This window comes from Drosophila persimilis, unplaced genomic scaffold (assembly GCF_003286085.1).
Source record: "Drosophila persimilis strain 14011-0111.01,24,50 unplaced genomic scaffold, DperRS2 tig00000431-arrow-pilon, whole genome shotgun sequence".
Lineage (NCBI taxonomy): Eukaryota > Metazoa > Arthropoda > Insecta > Diptera > Drosophilidae > Drosophila > Drosophila persimilis.
Window position 1 is genome coordinate 3,901,254 of NW_020825312.1, and position 25,337 is coordinate 3,926,590.

At 47.8% G+C, this 25,337-nt stretch overlaps 2 protein-coding genes across 3 annotated transcripts in view; both read right to left on the reverse strand.

The window, feature by feature from the left end:
• The window catches only part of LOC6597181 (pleckstrin homology domain-containing family G member 3), a 48,386-nt gene that overhangs the window by 4,425 nt on the left and 18,624 nt on the right, over positions 1-25,337 (reverse strand). The window contains exons 4-9 of one of the 2 annotated variants that reach the window (XM_026989565.1): positions 21,376-21,499; positions 19,395-20,264; positions 16,175-16,258; positions 15,772-15,895; positions 10,706-11,081; positions 9,781-10,407 (exon numbers count right to left, since the gene is read on the reverse strand). In XM_026989565.1, coding sequence (XP_026845366.1) covers positions 9,781-10,407; positions 10,706-11,081; positions 15,772-15,895; positions 16,175-16,258; positions 19,395-20,264; positions 21,376-21,499 — 2,205 coding nt within the window. Of the gene's footprint in view, positions 1-1,550; positions 1,678-9,780; positions 10,408-10,705; positions 11,082-15,771; positions 15,896-16,174; positions 16,259-19,394; positions 20,265-21,375; positions 21,500-25,337 lie in introns of those variants that run through there. The other variant, XM_002022323.2, reaches the window with a different exon arrangement.
• LOC113565984 (protein late bloomer-like) lies at positions 17,661-18,748 on the reverse strand. Its single transcript, XM_026989566.1, has 3 exons — positions 18,648-18,748; positions 18,368-18,541; positions 17,661-18,307 (listed from the first exon to the last, which is right to left on the reverse strand). The coding sequence occupies exons 1-3, from the start codon at positions 18,723-18,725 to the stop codon at positions 17,885-17,887; spliced, it is 675 nt and encodes a 224-aa protein (XP_026845367.1). The 5' UTR covers positions 18,726-18,748; the 3' UTR covers positions 17,661-17,884.

Sequence of the window (25,337 nt, forward strand, 5' to 3'; positions counted from 1 at the left end):
ACAGCTGCTCCAGTTTCACAGTTGCCGCACAATCATCCGCTGACGGAGACGGAGACTGAGACTGAGATGGAGACGGAGACAGAAGCGAAGACGCGGACTCTTCATGCTCATCAGATATGGCAGGCACGGGTTTTAGAAGCACAAACACACATATAGGAGTACACTCGTCTATGCCACATACAGGGTGATGCAATCAATCGATTTCCCAATAAAAGCACTCGAGTTGATGTCTTAATTGATTTTGTTCTCTAATTAATCTAATTGCCACTCTGAAAGCATTTGTCCATTAAGTCCCAGCACCATGCAGCACTGATAATTGCCTTGTACGAGTACGATCCGATCCCCCAGATATATGGTGCGTTTATGTGTAAACCATTTATAGATCCATCTGCTTTTCTAAAGAATTTTTAGATACTTTTCCAATCAACACATTATCGATATTGACCTGGTGAAAGGTTCCATAATTAGAGATCACTGCAACAGAAACGGGACATCTGATAGATCAGGGCACTGTCACCAGAGATATGTATGGCCTCGAGAGATAGACTTTTGTATGCCCTGCTAGGATAGCCTAGATAGGATCCATCAAAAATAGCTCCATATCATCCCAGAATATATGTTTGGTCTAAGTGCAATAAGGCCTTGTGTTACTCTGTAAGAATCTGTAGTTTTGCTAAATGAATAATTATGGGGATATAGAGAATATATCCTTGAAATAAATTTATTTTTCTGGAACTAATTGTTTCGAATTGAATGGAACAATGGATGGAATACCACCTATTGTACTAGTACTAAAGGAAACAAGCCTAATCGATGATGTCATGGGCAATCTCTGAATGGCACACATCATTCTATCTAACAAACTATAAGCCATTTGATGTATTTTATAGTAACACGAGTGTGTATTAGGAGTGGCCATTGATTTATATATTTTAGTACTGAGTCAACTGTTTAAAAATTGCATAAAAGAAAGCAAAACATAGAACCACACTCCCAATCGATGATTTCATTGGATAAAGCTGGCAAAAACGCAATTGAAACACAGCTGTGACTGGAATACGACACTACTTGGACACGCTTGGGTCCATTGGGGGGTGGGTCCATTGGATCTGCATCACCCTGTATGCAGAGACACAGTGGAGCCGGGTAGGACCGCTCTGGACCGGCTTGCACAAAGTGTTTACATTGAAAAAAATGCTCGGGTTTGGCCTTTTTGGCTTTGAGGCTGAGGCTGAGGCTGCTGCTGCCATTTGAAAGATTGTTTCTCAACGATTGCCGCACACACAGCCAAGGCAGGCCATAAATTAATTAATTGATTTAGTAAAACTCTGCCCCAATGGATTTTCACCGACGGACCGACCGACGGACCGACCGACCGACCGAATGATAAGCCCCAGCCGGCGGAGGGTGGAGCCGTGGAAGGCGTGGGGGCGTTGGGGCTGATCAATGAACTGTGAACTATTAATAGTAGCGTCCTCCGATAGATAGCCAAAGCAATCGTTTGATTTCTCGATTGATTTGATCGATTGATTGAACGCCGGATGACTCACATAGCTGGCTATTTCGTTGGCCAATTTGCTGGCGCTTGGTGCACATTCACTTGCCGGCGCCGACGCTTTTGGAACTGCAGTTGGAGTTGGAGAGGCAATCATGGGGCGATTGTTGCGGATGGAGCCCGATAAGCGCGACCAGATCTGCGGCAACATGCCAGAGACAGTTCAGAATAGTGACTGGAAGTGGAAAAGCTGATGCTTGGCGATTGCTCCCCCTCCATCAATCATCCATCCACACCACACACACGACACACCACACACCAAACACCAAACACCACACACCACACACAGATACAATAAGTCTGTTTGGATGTGTACATATAATGAGGCATTTTCAAATTGAATTTTCCCGTCCCCATCGGCGGCACTCAATGAAATTCAATAAAATCCAAACAATTAGCAAACGTAAACAAAAGCGAATGCATGGATCGGCTCGGAACGGAACGGAACGGATCGGATCGGCACGGCACGAGACGGTCACCAACTGTCGGCTGTATGTGTGTGTGTGTGTGTGTGTATAAACGAAGTTGGAGAGTCGAAGAGTCGGAGAGCGGGAGAGTCGGCGACGCTGATGACGAGATGTCGCCCATATCGTCAGAGTCTTGAATTTGCTTTGTGCTAAGTAAATAGGCAAATGTCATCCGTCTATCTGTCTATCGCTGAACCGCTGCGGCAGGCAATCTCCTCTCCAGGCAATAACTCCAGCAGCTTCTTGTTCGCGCTCTGCCCCGCGATAAGCTCTGCTTGCACTATTATTTCAACGGCGGATGTGGTGCTCTGCTCTGCTGCACCACTGATAAGCGATTGCTGCTGCCGGGTTGACTGCACTCTGCTCTCTGCTCTCTGCTCTCCCTGTCCCTGTCCCTGTCCCTGTCTCTCTCCCACACACTCTCTGCCACTTTGTAGGAGGCGTTTCTTCCTTGGGAGCGTTTCCTGGGAGCTCATTCCGCTGATCTTAGAATCTCTTTCCAGTGTTCTCTGGACGATCGATCGGCCACTTCTTAGGCTTGGCATAAAACGCAAATTTAACGTGACAGTTTTACAAGTTGATCGCATGAGCCATAAAACACATGCAACACCTACAACGGCCACAGCCACAGCCACAGTCGCAGCCACAGCCACAGTCGCAGGCAACGCCTTGGGAGCATGCGTGGCTTCCAGTGGTGGCCAGAGCGGCGTCTGCATTGCAACTCCTGCTTCGGCGGCTTCGGCGGCTGCTGGTGGTTGCTGTCGTGTAATTTACACAAATGTCGCGCATTTATCTCATGGCCATAAACATTTTTTAAGCCACAATATCGAATTTATTTTGACACTTAACAAAGTTGTCGCCGATGTTGAAGTTGTGGTTGTAGTTGTAGTTGTCGGTGTCGCTGTAGCTGTAGCTGAAGCTGTTCTTGTGGCTGATATCATAGACAAAAACAACAACAACAAGAGGTCCGAGTATTGCTATTTGCACATACCCTTTTCTCGAAGGAGTCACTGGGCCATCGTCTTTCAAGAGATCATAGGAGAGTGCCTCTTCTTTAAACACTAAAGGAAGGAGTCACTTCGTTTTGCCTTCGTTTGGGCTTTAAGACCATCGTCTTTCAAGAGATCATAGGAGAGTGCCTCTTCTTTAAACAGCAAACACATGTGTTTTGTATTCTCAAATATATGTGCGTATATCGACCGTTTCTGAATACTTTTATCGTTTCATTATTGTCCCTTCAGCCCCTCTTCGCTTCGACAACGATTTCCGTTCTCCTAGAGATACCATTTAAAAGAATCTTTATCATATGTTTTCCGTTTAAGCCCCCAAGGCAGAACATATGTCAAATGTAATGTCTGATCGTCATTATCGTCTAGATGCTCTTGGTTCCGCCAATCAATAGAATAGAGTATCTTCCATTCGATTAGCCTTGGGCAATATTCATTTGGTATTCCAGGGATTCTGTTTCTGTTTCTGTTTATATTTCTTGTATTGGGTAATTTATTTGGAAGTACATCTTAAATGATATGCTCTCTTGCCATTTGGCTGTCTCATTTCTTGTTGGCTAATTTGTTCTCTATGTTCCGACTGTCGTTCTTTTGGCTCTGGATCGGGCTCTGGCTGGGGTTCTGGTGGTTCTGGCTGGTTCCTTCATGCATATCGGAGGCAGCTTATCTCTGGCTTTTAAGTACTTCTCTTTGGCCGTGTACTTTAACGACTGGGCGTCGTGTGGTTTTGCATTTGGATTTATGGCAGCATGCTGGAAATTATAGCAGCGATAACTGGCTCAGAGATCAGAGAGGATTCGCAGCAATTGAGGAATGCTGTGTGTGTGTGTGTGTGTGTGTTTGTCGGATGTCTGTGCGCCAAGTGAGACATTAAACATGAATGCCGCACATTAATGGACTGGGGACTGCGGACTGCGGACTGGGGACTAGCACTCCTCCCAAGGAGAGAGACGAGGGAGAAAGAACTTCCAATTGAATGATGTTTTTCTCATCCCTGTTTCCCTCGTAAATATGATTTATTTCAATTTTTATAGCTGTCCCAAGTCCAAGCCGACTATAATCCCTTGTGGGTCGCACACCCCACTGTGAAGGCAGTGGCACGCATGGTTGCCTGCCCCTCCGTTCCCGAATAATAAAGCAATTTCGTTCAACTATTTTACGGCAAAAGGCGATTACAATTTTACTTATTTTTCACTTTCCAAACCAAACGAAACCAAACCAAACCAAACCAAACCGAGCCGAGCCCCAATCCTCCCCAGCACCAGCACCAGCACCAACTGGGAGAGAGGTCTCTCTCCACTGCGGCACGCACAGAGTCATAAATTGTGGCCACAAAAGGCCAAGACGTTAATGTGGTGACAATATTGCATGCAACCGAGACTTGGAGTCTCGCTCGTACTCGTTGCTGCTGCTGCCGCTGCCGCTGCTGCTGCTAGTGCTAGTGCTGCAGAAAAGCCGCTTTGCCGCCAGCAAGTGCATCATCAGGCATGGGTCTAGAGCTGTGTGGCAGGGGCATGGCCTGGGGTGGCAGTGAATGCAGCTTATCGTCGATCAGGCGACGGGCAACGCTGTCCAGCACCAGCACCAGCCCCAGCCCCAGCCCCTGCCCCAACACACTCCACTGGCATGGAGCGGACGTGACGACGCTCAAAAAATGATGACAGCTGTTGATGAAGTTGACGATTTCTAAAAATGCGTGTAAAATTAGTGTTAAAAAACATGTCAAACTCAATGTGACAGTTACATTTTGACATGACAACGCGACAACAATTATACTTTTGTCTGGTCCGCCATCCAGTAATACCAGAGGAGGACCAGTGCCGGTCCCCCGCTGCCCCAGCCAGAGACTCGGTTCAAGTCCAAGAGCAGGACCCTGGCCTCTGTGTTAATTCAATAAATACTCATACTCGTAGCTGCATGGACATTCTAAGTAAGCGACGATTGCCATCGGCGATGGCTGCCATGCTAAGCGTATGATTAACGTCCGTTTTGATGACACAGCCAGCTCCACAGGCAGCACCACTCGAGTCGACTCCATTCGAGGGAAGGAGCCGGAGCCGGAGCAGGAGCTGGAGCAGGAGCTGGGGCTGGGGCTGCATTGTTTGCTTGCGTGGAACATTTGCATGCAACAATCGGGTTGCAACCGGTTAAAGATTGGCGGCACTTGCGGCCAAGCATGTTGTACATTTCATAGTCCGCAGAGATGACAGCCGCCACGAGGGAATCGCACACGGAATCACGCACGAGGCCCGACACGAAGGAGAGAGAGAGAGAGAGAGACATGCTCTTGGAAAAACTTTAAATTCTTCTTTAGAGGGGCACAGAATATTATTGTTTTTCCCATTTTATATCCATAATAATCCTTTAAATTACCTTTAATTTCTTGCTTTTCAAGCTTGCAAAAAGTTTCCTCATTAGCAGAAATTATAGATTCTCGCTGCATGGAGTCCGGACCGGACCAGACCGGACTGGACCGGACCGGACCGGCATTTATCTAAGCGTCAATTCGCTAATCGACAGTAATGTGACGGTTAAGTATTTAACAGACCGATAAATCCAGCATTAATGAATTAGAACGTGACAGAGCAGAGCACAAACACTGTGCAGTGCAACTCTGTTTTATGGACAGTGTTGCCATGTATCTGCGATTTATGGTCAAGGCATTCGCCAGCCAGAGCCGGCCTCATGCATCCATGCATCCATATATCTCGTTAGTTCGTTAGTTTAACCACACTCATTGATGTGGGATTTAAGAGGCTAATCGGCAGTTTAACAGCCCCAAACCGAGTGTCAGGATCATTGCCCAAAAGAGAGCTGGTTCCGTCCGTAATTGTTGCACCGTTTTGAGTGTTCCTCCTGGGCTGCTGGGGCTGCTGGGGCTGCTGCTTCCATTCCCCATCTCTAGTGTGCAACAAAAACTTATTATGCCTGCGAGGGCTAATACATGCAGTTATTATTAATGCCACTGAGGATGGGGTTCGCTGTTCGGGCTGTTCGGGGTCCAGGGTCCAGGGTTCGGGGTATGTCGACACTAAATAAGCCTTCATTTTTCATGGCTCTCGCCTGACCGAATTCTATGCGGCAGCGGCAGGGGCAGCGGCAGCGGCAGCGGCAGCCTGTTCTTGAATGGCGCAGCTGCAGTTGGGAAAAACTGTAGTTATGCCGGGGCTGCCACCGCATTCCACGGCCTAAGACTGGTAGACGGGGTTCAAATGTCAGGGGCCATAAATAAGCCAAGCCAAACAGGCGGCCGAAAGGCCTTCCGCGACACCGATGCGCTGTGGATGCTGCCTGCTGCCCCCTGCCCCCTGCCCCATGCCCCATGCCCCTGCAGATGGACTTGCAGAAGCCAGATCGCTCCTTTTAGCGCGATTGCAATTCAAGGCGCGAAACAATTAAACATAGTTTTCATTGCACAAAGCCCGCCGACGACATTGCGCAAATTAATTTGAGCAAACACACACACACACACACACACACACACACACACACACAGACAGAGCACACACAAATGTCTCAAAGAAAGCGCGCTAAACAAATCCAATTTCACCGACAGACGACAGACGACAGCCGGCAGGCGACAGACACAGCAAATGTTTATCCATCTGTCTATGGGTCTTCGAAGGAGGGGTAGCTGTGGCTGCAGCCCGGCTCTCGGCTCTCTTTCACCGGCAAAACACCCAAGGCTACCACCAACCACTCATGGCCATATTTGTGGAGCAATCCCACCTTCATCTCCCCCTTTCTCCTGCCAACAGCATGCGCTCTCAGCTCTAATGCAGCCCGATCAACAATTTAGATATAATATCGCATATCGCATCATAATGTCGTCGTCGTAGTCGTCGTCATCATCACCATCATCATCATCATCATCATCATCATCGTGGATGTGGATGTGCTAGTGGTTGTGGTTGTGGGCAACAAAATGGCGACACCAGTGGCACCACTGCCACCACAGTGGCAACAACCACCACCACCACCACCACCACGGCGGCGGCATCTTTTTTCGCACCTTGTTTGAATGCGCACGCCTAATGGACGACAGCGACATTAGTTAGTCCGCCGACGGATGGCGTGGAGAGGGGCGGGGAGGGGGGAGGGTGGCCTGCCCGAGAGGATGGGGTTGCAAGACTTGGTTTTCGTGATCCAGTTATTTTTTTGTATCTTTGGCCGAGAGATTATAGATTTAATTAAAAAGAAACAAAGATAGACACCTTCGAGGCCAGCCTCAAATACACTTTCGTTGGATTTCATTGGCGAAAGAGAAACTGCCAAGAATTTCAGATCATCTTTTGAACACTTAAGATCACATCTCAATAATGTCAACTTTCTCATGAAATTCATTTGAAATTTATCCACAACAGAAGGAGAAACATGCGTAGATTGTAGATTGGCGGGGGATAAAAGCCAGATATTTAGCTATGCCAAAAATAGGTACAGTATGCTCGGACACACAAGCGAATACTTCAGAAGAGAATGCCCAAGAATTGCAGATAGTCGTTTGCTTCAAATTCAAAAACCTCTGCTATAAATCGTCATTTTCAATGCTTCTCAAACATTATTCTGAGCAGAAATATATCTCTTATTAAAAGAGTTCAGTCGACGAACTCCACTTGTTTTAGGTATACCCCAAGCGGATGCTCAAACAGTTAGAGTATTGCTTGGGGAGGGGAGGCTGGGAAAAGACAAAAGCCAACACCAAACGATCTGCACAAAATTGGTAGCTGTCAACGCCTTTTTTAATTGAAAGCGTGTTGGTGTTAAATACTCGTAAGTATCTCTTAGTATGATTTTTGCGCCGATCGCGATATGACAACGCTGGACAAACGGACAGACAGACAGACAGAGAGACGGACAGACATACACTTGGAGCGAGCGACAGTCTGTCTGTCTATCAGACGGGAGTGACAGACAGATGGATGGACAGGCGATTGGCGATTGGCGACTGAGGCTGAGGCTGAGACTGGTCGGGGCTTATCGGTGAACTACTTTTTGAAATGGAAATGGAAATGAATGAAATGAGCCAACGAGTCATGCGAATGCGAATGCGAATACGAATACAAAAATTATTTGAAATCAATGGGCAGGCAGCAGGCTAACTGCCGGCAAATCGATTGAACGCCAAAGAGAGGAAAAATATCAAAAATTTAATTTCTTTAACCTTGCTTTCACTTTTCTCATTAACTTTTCGTCGGCAATTAAAATTCAATTTTTGCAACAAAAATCAACTCAGATAAATGGCCGCACATTTCTCAAGCGGATCGGATTGGATCGCCGAGCGGATTGGCGGTGCGCGGGGGAGCGTGTGAAAAAGGCCAAATGGCCAGCAGCAGCAGAAGCCAACAGCCGAGAGCCAACAGTCGAGAGCCAACAGTCGAGAGCCAAGAGCCAAGATATGTATGAGAAAACGCTAACAAGGCGATGCCAATTTTTAAATGCCAATTTCCGCAAATTATTAAATGAAATTGAGGATTCCAAAGAGCTAGTAGTATGTGGTATCTGCCACATCTTTGGGGGAGCTATGGGACCATATATGGTAGCTGCGTGTCGTGTAGCTGCAATTTGACATACTTTTGTTAACCAGCAAACTGCAACTGCAACTGCGGCAGCCGCCGCCGCCGCATCGGCTGTGTGGCATCAACAATCATAGTAATAATGGAAAAAAAAAGAAGAAGAAAAAACACACTTAATAGTATCGCGAAAGTATGACGAATATGTAAACGCATCGGAGGCAACCCGGCAACAGCTAATCCCGCAACAAATTATTGTGATTAATCAGCGAAATTGCATTAGCCAGGACGTCGACGTCGACGTAGAAGTCGAAGTCTCTCTATTTATCTCTCATGGAGGGCGTTGCTGCAACTGTCACTGGTCGCTGATTAAGCGCATGGGATCCATGGATACCTCCAGTGCTCTCCGAGTGGAGGCTGGGAGCCGCCGTTGTGGGTGCGTGCGTGCACAATTATGCTTCAGGGCACGACGGTATCCAAAGGCAGAGAGACACTCATTAACAAATCAATTAAAGTGCCAGGAAATGGCAGCGACAAGCCACAAGAGATGTTGCTCTGGCAGATGCTCCTCCAAAGCTCCAATCCCCCCCTCTGCTGGCTGGCAGGCAGGCAGGCAGGCAGGCAGGGGCTTATCTAACGGCTCCATTTGGCCGCTGACTGGCGGCAGCCCCATCTCTCAATCTCAATCTTTCAGCCCGATCCTAAAACTAATGCGAAAGTGGCTTTGGCTTTGGCTTTGGCTTCGGCTTCGGCCTCGAGGAGTGGACACTGAGCGGATGCGCGTAATAAATTAATAAAGCCAGCATTAAATGCAATGCATATTCAATTAACAATGTCAGAGAGTCAGAGAGACAGAGAGACAGAGGGAGAGACTGCGCTGCGTATCTGGCAGATACATTTGGCATTTCGCTGCGCATGCCGCCGCACATTTCCTGTCCGAATCTCAATCTGAATCCGTATCCCCAGAGCTCATTAAACCGCGTACAAAGTTGCTCCTGCTGCTGGCTGCTGGCTGCTGGCTACTGGCTACTGCTGGGGAGAAACCGTCTTTATGGATATTGTAAATCGTTCGACGAACTTAGGGAACACTTAACGATCCACAGTGGATTCTCTTTTAAATTGGGAATGTGGCAATGTGGGAATTCATAAAATATCTCCACACTCCGTCCAGGAGGAGTGGGAGACTCCCATCTTGCAGATATTGCAAGAGATATTGATGTCTTATATTCGCTCGTACTTACCTCATTCATCTCGTCCTCCATGGCCCGTTGCCTCGTCAGCTGCCGCAGGCGCTCGCGTCTCTGCTCGGTCAACTGCTCCAGTCGCTGGGCGGCGCGATCCACCTCGTTGAAGAGGAGCGTCACCTTGCGCAGCTTGCAGGCGGCATCCGCATTGAGCACCGTCATCGGTGACCCCACCGGCACCCCTCGCAGCGGTGCGGTGGCGGCACTCGCCGGGCCAGAGGTGATGCCTCTGGCCAGCTCCTGGAGGCGGGAGAGCTGCGAGGCCCCCAGCTTGCGGAGGCTGTGCAGCTGCGAGTCCATCAGGGCACGACTCAGGGCCCGGTGCTGGCCGTACAGCTGGCGGCGCGTCGGCAGGCCCTGCAGATCGGCGGCGCGTATATCGCTGAGGGCGCTCACCAGATGCCCGCCGGCCGCCGAGCACTGCCTCTGGAACGCCTCCAGCTGGGCGAAGAACTCGCGCCACTTGCCCGCGTCGTGATGGGGCTGCTGCTGCTGCTGCTGCGGCTGGCCGGACAAGGCGGGGAGCGACGGGAGCAGGCCACTGGGTAGCTGTGATGGCGCAACACTTGTCGTGACTTGGTCGACGCTAATGAATTTAACCAAATGCGATGGCGATGCCGGCTCCTGTTGGGGTCAGAGTCAGAGCAAAACAAAAAAAGATTGAAACAACAAAAAAAAAAAAACACAGCGGAATCGTTGTCATTAGTGGATTTGGCCGGGGAGTTCTGTTTATTTTGTCTGGCGGTGGCCGGGCCTGGCCGGGCCTGGACTTGGCTTGGCCTGGTCATGTAGATCGGGTTAATTGGCTCGGACTGGGCTTCGGACTTGCGACTCTTTTTGGGGCGTGAACCCGAACTCCAGTTCGAACTCCAATGATTTTTGTATATTTTGTGCAATCTGAAAGGTCAAACTCTAAACTTACCGGGTGATCATTGTTGTTGTTGTTGTTGTTGTTGCTGTTTATGTTGTTGCTGTTGCTGTTTCTGTTTGAGGGGGTGGAGTTCTGCTGCTGTTGCTTCTGTTGGTGCTGCTCGTTGCACAATTGCAGCAAATTCGTATCGCTGGAAACGACCAAAATTTCACAATTGCCAATCTGCTTGCTTAAGAGCCTGAGACTTTGGCAAATTAATTCGATTACGCATAAATGTTGCGATTTCTCGATGGCAATTAAAATGGTAAATGTTTGTTGGGCGGGTTGTTGTTGTTGTTGTTGTTGTCGCTGCGACTGCTGCTCCGTACTTTTATGGCCATTGATTGTTGCGGTTGTTCCTGGTGCTTGGGGGGCAGGAGGCGGTGTGCTGCAAATGTGCCAAGAAAACGGGCAATGAATGAGTTGTGGCGAGAAGTGCACGGTACACGGTACACGGTCAAGTCGCATAAATAACAACGAAAATGTGGTTTCGTTGTCGATCGGAGCTGCCCACTCGCTGCTCCACGTGCGGAACTAGTTCACGCGCATCGATCTGATATCGGAACCGTAATCGGATTACGATCATTGCAGGATTAATAGAAGGGGAACCCTAGATTTCGCTTTATTTTGTAAACATAAAATCCCTATTAAAAGTGTTTCTTTGGTATTAGAGGCTTTTGAACAGTTTAATTGTCAAAAAACGCTATTCTTTGGAACTCCTGGAATCTGGGAAGATTCTTTGAAGCCCATTCTGGCTCTGAGTAGTGTCCTAATCCACAGTTGTCAGAGTGGCATGAAGATATTACCTTATTTGTTAACATTTTATATTTATTTATAATAAACTCATTTCCGAAAGCACATCCTTCCCTTGCATGCTCTATTTAGTTAACTATAATTGGCCCGAGAAATTTCTGGTTTCTGGTCTCACAATTTTCCAGCTAAATTTGCTAATGGTAAGCGCTGAATTATATTTCCCCCTCGTATTATTATTGGCTTGGTCTGTAATTTCTCTGTTACGGTATATTTCCAGAGCTGCATTTCCATTAGGGGGGGGGAGGGAGACCTTGAGAACTAGTTCACATGTGAACGCGGCACAAGCAGCTCTCGAACTGTGATTAAGGCAATGGGGTGGCATGTGGCGGTGCTCTAGGCCGGGCTTTAAAGAGCAAGCAGCAGCAGAACACACAAACTTGGCAACGCCCAAAACAAGTTCAACTTAATTGGCAATAAGCGGCCTCTGCACTTGGCTCAGTGTCTGGTCTGCCACTGCCACTGTAACCGTGCTTCGGTGTGGTGTGGTGTGGTGTGGCAGCCTCAGTGTCGGAATCTGAGGCGCACTCAAAGTCCGCAAAGCACTTTACCTTTCAGTAAATCAGCGAAGGAAAACCACGTAACTATGACAAGTTGGTAGCCACTTTTAATCAGCGTAAATAAAAATTGAAAATTGCTGCTAATGGCAGCTGTTCGGTGGAGGAGGGGAGCCCGAAGCCCGTAGCCTGAAGCCCGCAGCTCGAAGCTCGAAGCGGAGCAGTGTCTTAACACTTTAGCCAAAGTTTGTCTTCGAGCCGCAGGCAGAGCCACAGACAGACAGACAGACGGACAGACATTCCTGCTGATCCGCTGCCAGAACGGACTGTAACTGTAAACGCATGCCGGGGCCAGGTTCTCACATATTTGCCACTCGCTGTTGCTGCCACGGTGGCTGTTGCACTCACAGTCCACCCCCGTTGCCGTTGCTGTTGCTGTTGCAAATTGCACGCAATGCTCGGAGGGAGATCCCAGAGATCCAGCAGAGCTGTGGCGTGCTCCAAGCCACCGCCGGCTTAATGATGCCGCCGCACACTGCACGGATTGGCTATAAAGAGCGGTTGGCATTTCAATTTCAAAGCAGCCTACTATGTATGTATATTCATGCTGCCATCAGCACTGCGGTAATTACTCCACAACGAACAGGGAATACACTTTCTAACTTTGAGGAGCCCCAGCACAGAATGGGAATAGGAAATATTTCATTAGTAGCTCAAACAAAGACCACAATCCCCGACAACGGGCCACATTGATAGGGATTTATACTTCTCACAGATTTGTGTAATATTTTTAATGATCCTAAGGATATCAAATGTCTAAAATAATCCACGAGTAATCCTCATTTATTAGTCTCTTCTTGGGAAATGCTTACAAAACCCATACATTTTCCCGGAAACACATTTTCCAAGATTTTTGTGCGCCCCAAAAAGTGTTTAGCCCCTGCCCCCAGGCCTCACCTTCTCGCTCACATACAGGTACATGCATACATATGCAGGTAATTATAATTTGAGACCTTTTGCTGATTTGTTTTTCCGATCCATTTGGGGTTTCCTATTTGGCACACTACTCTCTTCGGCTGAGTAGGGCAGCCAAGACGACGCACTAAAATATGAGGAGCAGCACAGTCCTGGGCCCAGGTCGAGCGTGTGTAACCCGAGCTTTTCTTTTATATTCGTATTATGCGCGGGCATGCATATTTATACCTTATAGCCGTAGACGTACTCATAGACGTAGTCATAGCCGAAGATTCCAAGAAATGCAGAGCCCCACACACACCACGAACTCTGTCCATAAAAACAAATTTAATTGCAAGCTGTCACACACATGGCCCCCCAGCCCCCAGTCTCTTGAAGATGGAGTCGGAGCTAAAGCCAGACCCCGAGTAAGAGTCTTTGGTGTTGGGGTCAGACCCGCTTTTTGCCCAGGCCCATCATATGCTTAGGCAGACAAATGATGTAAGTTTTTGGATAACCATCTATTGCCCATCTCTCTGGTGCCCCTCTCTCTCTCTCCCCCTCTCTCTTTGTCTCTCTGTCTCTGTTGACACTGCGAGGCCCAGGCCTGGCCCCACTTTGGCTCACTTGGTGAAAACTTTACAAATATTAAATATTTGCGTGAGCAATTCCATCCGTCCAACTGTCTGTACATCTGTCTGACATTTGGATTTGGACAGGCAGCTAATGAATACCTTACACATGTCGGCAAACAAACGCAAATAATGTCAATGGCTGCAGCAGCCCCGAGACTCTCAAGTGGCTCTTCCTCTGCCTCTGCCTCTGCCTCGGCCTGTCCTGTCCAGCTCTCAAGCTCCAACTCGTCATGCGTCAGACTGAGAGACTGGCTGATACTGAATGCTGAATGCTGATGATGATGATGAGGCGGCTGCTGCTGCTGCTGTTGCTGCTGCTGCTGCTGCTGGTGTGCCAGTTTTCAGCGCAAACTCCACTTCCAGACTACCAATCTCTGTATGTTTGTCAAAGAGTTTTCTACACGATTTGGCCGCGTTTTAACCACCAATTGGCATTGAAGCAATTAACATTAACATGCAGCTGGAGCTGGAGCTGGAGCTGGAACTGAAAACTGGAACGGGAATCGCGATGAGTGTTCTCTTATGTCGATTTAGATTTCACAGATTTTCTGATATTTCCAGGAATCGTGTGGCCGCCTGGAACCTTTCGAGCATTCAGCACAAAAAGCAGCAGCAACAACAAAAAATATAAAAGTTCACATCATAAATCTTAAAGTGTCACGAATCTGTCTGAAAAAAATCATTCATTTGCCCTGCAGTATGCCGTCTTTCTCACTCTTTCTCTGCTCCTCCCCCACTCTCTCTCTCTCTCTCTCACACCACAAAGGGAAGCCGCACACAGACGACGTGCCATGGAGTCGGCCCCCCCGAGCCCACCAGCCCCCCCCGGCAACAGCAACTGTAGCCGCCTGAGTGGAATTCTAATTTACACTAGACAGCAGGAGGAAAAACTCTGTTCCTGAGAACTGTTTTACTGCTTTTCGATTGATTTTTCCCAGGGGGTTTTGACCCCCTTTGATGGGAGCCTGATGCATTTGGGGGGTTTCCATCGAAAGAGATCTGTGAGAGAGTTTTGACTTTTCTTCCAGATATGTATGTGCCTAGAATTTCTTAATCGATCAATCGATTCGGTCATCAATCTGCCTTCCCACGCACAAGACATGTATTTGGTTTTTGCAATTCGTGGGCATTCGCTAGTGAATCTCGAGCGGAGGTATGAAGTCTATTCAAAACTCTATCTAAAATCTTGTTTCTCTAAAATCTTCATTTTCTAACAATCTCTCTTTTCTCAATGTTTTTCTCATGATCTTCATCCAATTACATCCATAAATTACAGGCTCATTAATGTCTAAGGGGTTTCCTTTCTCAAATATCCCATGAAACATGATCCTCAATAATATCTTAAGAGCCGTTTCCTTCCCACACGAACACCTGAGCACAGGAAATATCTCCTAATTAAGTTTCATTGACTTTCGCCTGGGAATCTGTGAATCTGGGAATCAATTGACTTAAAAAAGGCATTCAAATATCTATTGGCAGATCTAGGACAGATACTGGATACCGCAAACTATGCTGGACAGTGCCCTCCTTCCGCCTATCGAGTGTTAGCCAAGACTTTTGTTCTATTTTCTAAGGCCAGAAGAGCCCAGAGTTCTCGGTTCTCGGTTCTTGGTTCTCCGTCCTCGGTTCTCAGCCACAATGCAAGTGCTGTTCGATGTTGTTGCCGCATGTTTCCTTTTAGCCAAAGTGGCAAATTGACTGACATGCATTCGGTCTGACCATCCAACCCTCCAACCATCCAACCATCCGACCATCCGACTATCGATGGAATGGAGTGGAGTGAAGGAAACGGCCGACAGTCCAACGGTCTTAAAGGCTTAACTGCTTCGTTCCCAGCGCCACTCGGGGTCTGTCCGTCTGCCTGACTTGGTGTTGCATTTGCACATTTGCATATCTGCTCGTAAATATGGATGGGCCGTCTCGTGTGAGAGAGCTCTCCTCTGGCTGCCGAGGTCTCTGCAATGTCTATGAACTTTTTGCCAGACAAATTGAAATGCCCGATTCTCCAATTCTGATTCTGGTTCTGGGTTCTGGGCTCTCTCCATCTCTCTCTCTTTGGGCCCATTCCCATGCGTTACTTTGACATTAAACCGATGAGGCTTTGATTGTAATTCTGATTCAGATTCAGATTCAGATATAGATAGTATGGTTATGGATCCCTATCCCCCCTTATAACACTTACTTGCGCTCTGGTATGGTGCTGTAGTAGAGCAGCAGTGTGGCAAGCTCATAGCAATTGAGGCCGGCGGACGCCACACAGGCCGCATCCACGCTCACAAGTGGGTCGCCTTTGAGGGTGCGTGTGCCTGCAAAAGAACAGATGGGGAAAATCAGAATTGCAGCTCCATCTCCATCTCTCAATTGGTTCGCCCTGGGTGGTCGATAATGTGCGAATTAATTGAAAAGCCCCTCCCCTCTCAGTGGGTATGCACTTTTCCGCCGGCGGCAAATTGCCTTTTTCTTTGCGGGTGGGGTGTGGGATGGGGGCGATTCCAATTTATAGGCAAATTTCGTTTAGTTTTCAGTGAAAGTCTAGAATTAAATGGAAAGTTTTGTCACCTGTGGAACAGGGGATGGGCACTCACCTGGCAGATAGACGCCGCTGGTCAGCAGTTTCTCGGGCAGCTCCCCGATGGAGCTGGGCGGCAGCAGCTCCGTTTCGCAGGTCTCTGGAAAAACCAAACCAAAGCGAGGAAAACGGGTGAGAAAACACATGAGAAATACGGATGGATGGATGGATGGATGGATGGATGGATGGATGGGGGGACCACGTATATGGGTTAATTGGGTTTTAAACGCTCGTCGACGAAAACCTTGAAAACTCGTTCAGGATCTGCGCCGTTTGCATAATAATGTCATTTGATTAATTTCGTTGCTGCCACTGGGGCAGGCAGCATGAAGCCCACAGCCTACAGCCTTCTACGGCTCCTGCGCCTGCTAGGAGGGGGGCGTGGTCTACACCCCAAAAAACAGGTCCATCATAATTCATTTTCGGTGTCCACCGACTTTCCCATGCGACAAAAATATTTCCATATGATAAATGCGGCACATTTCAGCGTCTGCGAAAATTCTGCTGCACACCATCGCTCTGAACCTCTATCGGGGGCCACCTGTTGGTGCCACTGCCACAGAGAGCGAAACCGAAACCGTAACCGTATCCGGGGGCGGGAGTCTCTCACAAGGAGGGGGGAGGTGGGGGGGGCGACTGGGCATTGTAATTCGATATCCCGACCACAGAGACCTGCAGCAGCCCCCGCACTTTTGCGGCTGATTTATGCCCGCTCGCAAATTGCACCCACACCCAACATACCTCTAGTCGGCAGTTCGGGGTTGAACTCCAGTTGCATTCCAGTGCACACTGGTGCCAGACATTGCCATTCATCGGAATGAATATGATACGAGAAATAGCTGCAATATCTATTGATGCTAGAGAGACCTTTGCAGGCTGTTTACTAAGTGTTCGGGTGCTAGTCTTTCCTCTACCATTTTATTGGTAGAAATGCATATGAAAGGCCTCTAAAGAAGTTCGAGATTACTCAACTTTTGAAGGAATATGTGCAATAATAAGAGCTCCTTCATTATGGTTGCTCTTATAGCTCTTATTGCTGGATGGATCTGTCACTGTTCTGGGAACTATGAGTCTCTAATATATGGTGTGGAATCCTCAAGCAGAACCGATTCAATATACTCGTACCTCAAGCACTATAGGGTTCAATACTTGAGTGTGGGGCTAACAGAGTTAATGAGTGATTGCAAGCGAAGGAAGAAATGCATTGGAAGGAACGTCCACTGAGGCAGGAAAGCATCGAGAGACCCAGAGCGAGAGAGAGAGCCGTTGAGTGTAGATGAGTAATGGAGTGGCTATGGATTCCGTTGGAGAGCACATTGGATGCCCCACTCTACCCCTAGAGTAGATCATAGTCGGGATCTGCCTCTCTATCGCCTCTAGTATTTCATAGTCTTCAAAATCAACCTGAACATAGAAGGAACTTTCATCAATATCCCACATTTTTCGTCCCATTTTGTACCACTGTCTGGGCCCGTGGGGGCACACTGCTTTGGTTTCTCATTTAATTTTCATATTTTAGGCTTTTGACAAATTAAAAGGCATTTGCACCGGTGTCGCTGTGTCTGTCGCTGTGGCTGCCCCTGCGGCTAACCAGAGTCTCGCCGGATGCCGTGGGCGGCTGTGGTTGTGGTTGTGGCTGCCGGTTTCATTACGGTGGACATATGGGCATTTTGGGCAGCACTCTCTAGAGCCTAGAGCCTCTAGTCTACAGTCTAGAGTCTAGAGTCTAGACCCAGAAGCTTCTGCGGCTGACGGTGCCTCTTTCCACATCCACGCGGATCAGCTCGTAAAGGGACTTCAGTCGAAAGTGCAAGTACATTGTCAAGATGATCAAAATGAATGTGTAATTATAGGCGTTGCACAGGACGAAGATGATCCAGCCGGGAAACATGGCACCCAAACAGCCCCGCTCGTAGATGTTTTCGGGGGCCACGGTCTTGTTGTGATAGCAGGACTCCGGGCAGGGTATCCGTGGATAATTGTAGTCCACGGGCCCCAGCATGCCGCAGCACTTGTACATCTGTTCGGTGTCGCCCAGCTGATTGGTCCTGAACATGTAGACCACGGCGTAGATGTCGTAGAGGTCGTGAAACAGATAGCTTCCGAGCACTAAGGGGGCTATACCGACAACAATTAATATGCCCAACCACTGAAGAGGAGGCGGAGGATTCATTGAGTTCCTTGAGGGCGAGAGAGTCTCGTAACTCACCAATTGAGTGGCATTAAACTTGACCTTGTACACCATGATGCCATCGGTGATGAGCAGGATCAGGCTTAACAGCTGCAGGAACACCATGATCACGAGGCAAGGAAGGTAGCTAAACTTCACGGGTATACTCTGTATGATGTATATGTTCTCTCGTGCATCCTCCAGGTAAATGATCTGCCCACCGGTCAGGGAATTCAGGGATTCGGAGATTCGGGGATGTATTTGGAATAAGGCCAGAGATCAGAGATCACACTGAAGACTCAAGAAGACTGAAGCTTACCACAATGACTATATTTATGATAATGCAGGCCCAGTAGTAGTGTCGCGGCAAACACTCAAATCCGCTGTACCAAGGCATAACAAATGTGGCGAAGCCCCTTCCAATTCCCTGCCCTGCCTATAGTTTCTATAGACATCTTTGACTTTGAGAGAACAGGATACTGGATATTGGATATTGGATATTGGATACTGGATATTGGGTACTGGATATTGAATATTGGAATTCCAAGTCCAAGATATTAAGTTTTCAAAGATTTCACTCTCTCTCTCTCTCTGTTTCAGAATTTGGGGCAGCCAGAGCTTTATCTTGAGACGATCGCCTGGCGTTTAATTGAATTAAATGTCCGGGGCAGCATTTATGAACAGAAAATATATCAAATTAGCGCTAAATTTGTGGCGCTATCTGACTTCAAAGCGCCCCGTTCGGAATGGGCACAAATTTGGCTGGATCTCGGCTGAAGCTGGCTTTTGGCTGTGGGGCGTTTAATTGAATAGTTCGGGCAGCATTTGCATACGATATTGCAGTCCGGGCGAACGGTCCTCGGACGAGGGGTTCGAGAGTAAAACAAATAAGACAAATCACGCCCAGAAATGGCCAGCGATAAGCCACGAACTGGATTCGAGTCGCGGTGTCTGTTGCAAGCGGGCAAACAGATATCTGGCTAAGCAATTTCTGTTGCTGTTGGCTATTTTTTCATGGCAAAACGTTGCGCATGCGTAATGCAATATTACGTATACGTATACGTACCCAAAGATCGTTCAGCTGCTCTTCCGCTGCCTCCGCCGCCGCCGCCACCATCGCTGGGCTCCTCATCGCTATCGATATGCGGAAAAGAGTTGCCCAAACAAAACAGCGGCAGTGCCGGGGACGTGGATGATGCCTCACTCTGGTCGCTGTTGCCGCTGCGGCTGCTGTTGCTGCTCCTCTTCTTTGTCTCGCTGCTGCTGCTGTTGCTGTTGCTGTTGCCACCTCCGCCTGAATTCTGTTTCATATTATTGTTGAGCAGCTCCTCGCCGGCACTCGAGCTGGAACTGGAGCTGCTGCTGTTGCTGCTCCTATCGCTGACATTGCTGTTCCCCGACGAGGTGGAGTTCATGCTGTCCTGTCTGTTGGTCAGACGCCGCAGCATGTAGCGGTTGTTGAACAGTTTGTTTTTGGTAATCAAATCGCTGCGCCTCAGCGCGCACTTGGGTGAACCGGCAATGCTGCTCGGGTTCCCCCCATTCGTGTTCCCATTATTATTGTTGTTGTTGTTGTTGTTGTTGTTGGCCTCATCCAGTGGCAGATCCTCGCCCAGTGGTTGGGGTTGGGGCATCTGCATCTGCATCTGCAGCTCGTTCAGTGACACGCGCTCAATGCTGCGCTCCACGCTCACCAGCAGATTCTGCAGCAGCTGCGGCAGCTCGCCGCCGTCTGTTGTGGCCATCATTATTGATGCCGCCGCCGTCGTGGACATCTCCAGTTGGAGCAGGCTCAGTGGCAGTGCCAGCGGATTCGTATGGTCGATGCAATATCTCTGGACGCTCTCCACGTTCGGGGAGGAGCGCCAAACAGCATAGAGCCGTAGTGTGGCCTCAACGTCTTCGTCGTCGTCGCTTTTGTCGCTTGTTGGGGCTTCTGCAACGAGAAAGGGGGCCGGAAAGGAGTCCAGCGATTAGTTGTGTGGCTGTGGCAAGAGCAAGAGTGGGTAAATGAATGTGTTTCGATCTAATCGGGGCTTGTAGTGCTGCGGATAAGAGTTGGACAAAGCTAAATGCCACTGGAAGGTGGCTTTTTTGGTTGCGAAAACACAAAGTTGGAAGATTTCTAGAGTGGAAAGTGATCTATATTTCCTTCTGTGGATCTTATGGCAGTGCCAACTTCTTCCAAAGAATCAAAGAATCTAAGAAAGCTATCTTTAGGGTTCCCTAAAGCATCGAACATACATTGAATACGGTCTAAATTTGCCAGATATTTGAAGAACATAACCTTAATCCTGAAATATTTTACTTTTTTCTATTTTAGACTGAAATTTTCTTGGTATTTTTCTCCTCGTTCCTCCAAAATCTATAATTTCAAGGGATTTGTACTTGATTACCATGGATCTATTGCTTATGGTCTATAAAAACAGATGCAAGGAAGATAAAATCTAAAGGAAAATCAAAGTTTTTCCATCTCTAAAAGGCGTTGAGCATTCCTTTTGGTTTATAGTTCGGAATAGTTCCTATCATGAGGCTATTTATGCTCGGATTATAGATTCCTGTACCATCCTATACTATTCCTTTTCTTACAACACTAATACTAACATTCCTTTCCTATAGTTAGTAATCATTTTTGTAATATAGATGCATTTTAGTGCTCATTTTACTCGATCATTAGACCAACATCTTTTCGGAATGTAGGCGACCGGCTCGGGTGTACGACATGCGGCAGCGCCCCTCGGCCAGGCGAACAATCTTCGGGTTAGCGTTGCTAGGGTCACTTATTGGTCCTACATGGGTCTCCATCTCTAAAGATACTCTCTAATGAAGTAAACCTTGCTCTGCACAAAAACTCCACAGAAAGCAAAGAACAAAAAAAAAAGGTGGGAGAGCTACAAAAGGCATTCCCTAAACATTCTAATCCATGCATGGCCTCAAATTGAAGCCAAGAGGCAAGATGATTAGGGGGTTCCCTCCATTGGCTAAGTATAGTCGTACGGGCTGGGGATACTGGGGCTCCAAGGGTCACAAGGGATCGACCCACTTACCCAATTTGATGCACAGATAGAGCTCTGCGGGACGAAGTGCGTGCGCGATCTCAGCGTCGCTCAAATGCAGCACCAGCGCTCCATTGGGTGTTGCCAAAGGCCAGCCGGCGTGCCATAACCAGGACTGCAAGACGGATAAACATAAACGGATGATAAACGGTGATTGAAGGAGGTAGAGGGGCAGGGGTAGGGGCAGGGGCAGTGGCAGGGGCTGAGAGATTGAGTAACGAAATCATTTGCAAATTTTTATTATTACAGCGATTACATGTTTTGGGGAGCACAGGAGAGCCGAGAGTTTGAGTCTGAAAATTATGCAGGCCACAACACCCGCAAGTGTTAAGCTGCAGAAAAGGAAACCAAAGCCGTGGAAAAATTGGGGGAAAAATGCGCGAGGCTTAGACTCTCTGACTGTCTGTCAGAGCCAGGGTCTCCCCGATACATACATACATACGTACTCGTATATATATATTTGTCTGTGGGGGTCTCAGTCTGCGGCCCGGGTATCAGAGATGTGGCCACAACTTTGTGGCATGGCCCGGGCAGGACCAGACCAGACCAGACCAGACCCCAAAAACCCGAACACGGCAATAGGCGATGGAAAATTATAGATAAATCATGCAAGTCAAACTTTTTTCCTTTTTTTTCTTTTTTTTTTTTTTGTTTTTTTTTTTTTTTTGGCAATTTCTGCTAATTTTTGGTTATTACCCTTTCAGCGTTTCAGCCAGAAAAAAAGGCAGCAAAAGCAGAAAAACGCAGATTTCACCCCTACGGGAATGTGAAATCGAATTTTGAGACTCGGACCTCAGAGAGGGAACCCCCCCCCCCCCACCAGCAGCACCCAGCCACCAGCCCCCGACCAGCGATCCCTGTGCCACTATTAATTGTTGCAAAGCGAAAATGTTGCCATCGCATTTTGGTTGCTAATTTGCCAGATAGATTTCCTTTTGCATTTGATTTTTCGATTCGCAAAAAAAAGGCAAAAAACAAAACAAAGCAAAAAAAAGGTGCGCGCTGCGCACTGGCTGCTTGATTTATGGCTTGGATTTCTGCTTGATTTTATTGGTAACAAAGCGTTTTTGGGCTTTTGTTGCACATGCCACAGACCAGAGAGACCACAGCGAGACACAGACCCCACAGAGACAGCAGAGATACAGAGCAGCAGCGGCAGCGGCAGCGGCAGCAGCTGGGCCAGGAGGAGGAGCAAAGCGGGGAGCGGACACAGTGAAGCATAAATCAATTGTTGTCGCACGAGAGACAGAGAGAGGGAGAGGAGGGTGCCGTGCCCCATGAAGAGGGTCCGTCGCTATCCATCGATATCCATTCAAACAGAAAATGATCAATTTTGTCATTTGATCAAAGCCGCAGAAACGATCGAATCGATCGCAACGATCGCAACGCATCGTTTACAATCGATTGAACAAAATGATCATCGCCGATCAACCGAACGAAAAACCACACAACGACAGTCCGCACTTCCTCTGGAGAAGGCTTCACAGTCGCCACGCCACGCCACTCCACTCCACTCCTCTCCTCTCTTCTCCAGCCCTGTGGCGCAGTGGGTCTTTTTTTCGGGTAGGTATACATATCGTATCGCTGTCGCCACATGCTAAAATAATGATTTTTCGTAACATTTTCTGCTTGATTGCCGCTCTGCCACATGCAACAGCAGCTCCCTGCTCTCTGCAAAGTCTCCAATCTGTGATCCAAAGGGGGTTCTAAATCATTGGAATCGGTTACGTTTCAGTTTCATCGTCATTGACCCAAATGCGCGCGTCGCTCGGACGCCGCTTGTCATTGTCATCGTAAGCGTTCTCGTTGTCGTTCTCGTTGTCTGGGATGATGATGGTGTTGCCTACAATGGAACCAACCCCGAAGCAGGGGCACAGGCACAGGCACAGTATCTGGCCCCAAGCCTCCAGCTCCACTCAGCAGTCGTCTCGCTGATCGATCGCCCGATGTTACGTTTTCGATTTTCTGCTCTGAATTTCTGCTTCATTCAATGTCAAGTCGCATATATTTTCAAATTCCTCAGCGATACTCTAACATTGGGTTTGAAAATGAGAACGAGCACGAACAAAGCAAGAAGTGGGCATGATAATCGATAGTATTATCGATTACAAAATATTAACATGGTAGTTCTTTGGGCAAACAGCCTCCTTGAGCGGTCCTTTCGTTACAGTTCAAAGGAGAAAAGTTATTAGGTCGATTATTATCGATTACGAAAGATAGAGCGGACGTTTTCCCTTAGCCCCAAGGTTGAAAAGGGTTTCAATCGATTAACGAATAAAAAGAAGCAGAAGTATGTATTAATCCTTGTTCTTATCTCTGAAACGATATATGCTTCACTACCATTACTACTCGAAGTGGATATCTTTAAATAAATAATTTCTAAATACTTCTACAATCGAATATAATCGGTCTTCAATCAGATAGCGACAAGAAGACTACTCAGATATAAAGGAAATAGTTCCAAATTCTATTATTTCTCGAAGATATGCATAACATCTTTAAATATCTTTTAGCCATGAATATCTGCATCATTTTCAAGCATATTCCCATTGAAATGTTTACTGTTTATAGACAGAATATACTATTTCCTAAGAACATGAAATAAATATCTCACAACCCAAAAAAAGGGAAACGCGAAAAACCACAAAAAAAAGTAAAGCAAATCCAAAGAGATTTCGCAGAATTCTAGCAATCCAATAAAAAAAATAGAGGGTATGAAAGCCATCACCATCAGCCGTATCCAACAGATACAAAAGTATCTTTTTGTTCTTGTTACCGCATTCTGATCGGTTTTTTGGTCGTTGTTGTGTCATTTTCGGTTTTTGTATACAATTTGTTGTGGGGCGACAAATTTCCGTTCCATTGGCGGCTTTTGGCCTTTCGGCTTTCGGCTTTTGAGTGCTTTTGAGTGCCGAATGCCTTGCCCCTCGTTGGAGGCCATAAATCTGCCGGGGGTTCGGCTTTTTTTTGTTTTGCTGGCGAGGATTTGTCTGGGGATCCTGGATGGATCAGAGCGCGTATATCATTCCATCATTCATACGCGTTTTTTTATGTGTAGCCCATTCCCACGCCTTTGATGTTGAAAACTAAATTACCGACCAGCACAAAAACGCCATCAACAGGCAGCGGCAGCGACGGACTCAAGGGGACTCAAGCGGATCGACAGTCGGACGGACGGGCGGACAGGCGGACGGACGGGCGGACGGGGCCTGTGTGTATGAGTAATCAAGCCGACATGGAATGGTCTCTGGCATTAGCATATATGCAGATATACTCGCACATATATGTACATATATATATATGTATCTGAAGAAACAGAAACAGCAACAGAAAACACATATCCCGGCGCGTGTGGCGCCCCAGCCTATGCCAATTATTCAATGCGGGTGCAGCCAACAGTCGTACACGGATTCGGATTTGGATTCGGATTCGACTCGAAGTTTGGCGGCAGGGGGTGGGGTAGGCATCGTTGGGGACCACCGTGGTGTGGAGCCAGAGAATTACGCATGCAAAAGGCGCACACAGGGCGTTGCACAAAGCGAAGAAAAAGGGGCACCACACGGACACGCGGACACCCACCGGCACTTGGCTTGTTTTGCTTAATAATTTATAGTAGAAACGCATAAAAAAAAGAAGCAGACAACTTGTTGGCCGCTGGCCGCTGGCCTCCCTCCCGGCTACCTTCCTTTTGGTGGCACTTTGGTGGCAACAGCTCCGCACTGGGCATTCGTTTCGCTTATTGGCAATCGCTTCAGCAGAGTATTTCTCTTAATTTCTCAGCTCTAACAATAATTAATTTGTTGGGAAAAAAAGGGCCACACCTGAGCCCAAGAGAGCGCCCCCTCCGGCAGTGGATAATTATTATCCGCGAGGGGGTACACGGCAGAGGCAGAGGCATGCCGCCGCGACCTCGGCCTTTGGGAGGTCTCTTGCCGCAAAAGGGAGAAACCGTT

Excerpts from the sequence above, each read along its gene's own strand:
- LOC113565984 (XM_026989566.1), bottom strand. The coding sequence starts at position 18,725 with ATGCCTTGGTACAGCGGATTTGAGTGTTTGCCGCGACACTACTACTGG. Across the intron at positions 18,542-18,647 it reads TCATAAATATAGTCATTGTG|ATCATTTACCTGGAGGATGC; the intron begins GTAAGCTTCAGT and ends ACCGGTGGGCAG. Across the intron at positions 18,308-18,367 it reads AGTTTAATGCCACTCAATTG|TGGTTGGGCATATTAATTGT; the intron begins GTGAGTTACGAG and ends CCTCCTCTTCAG.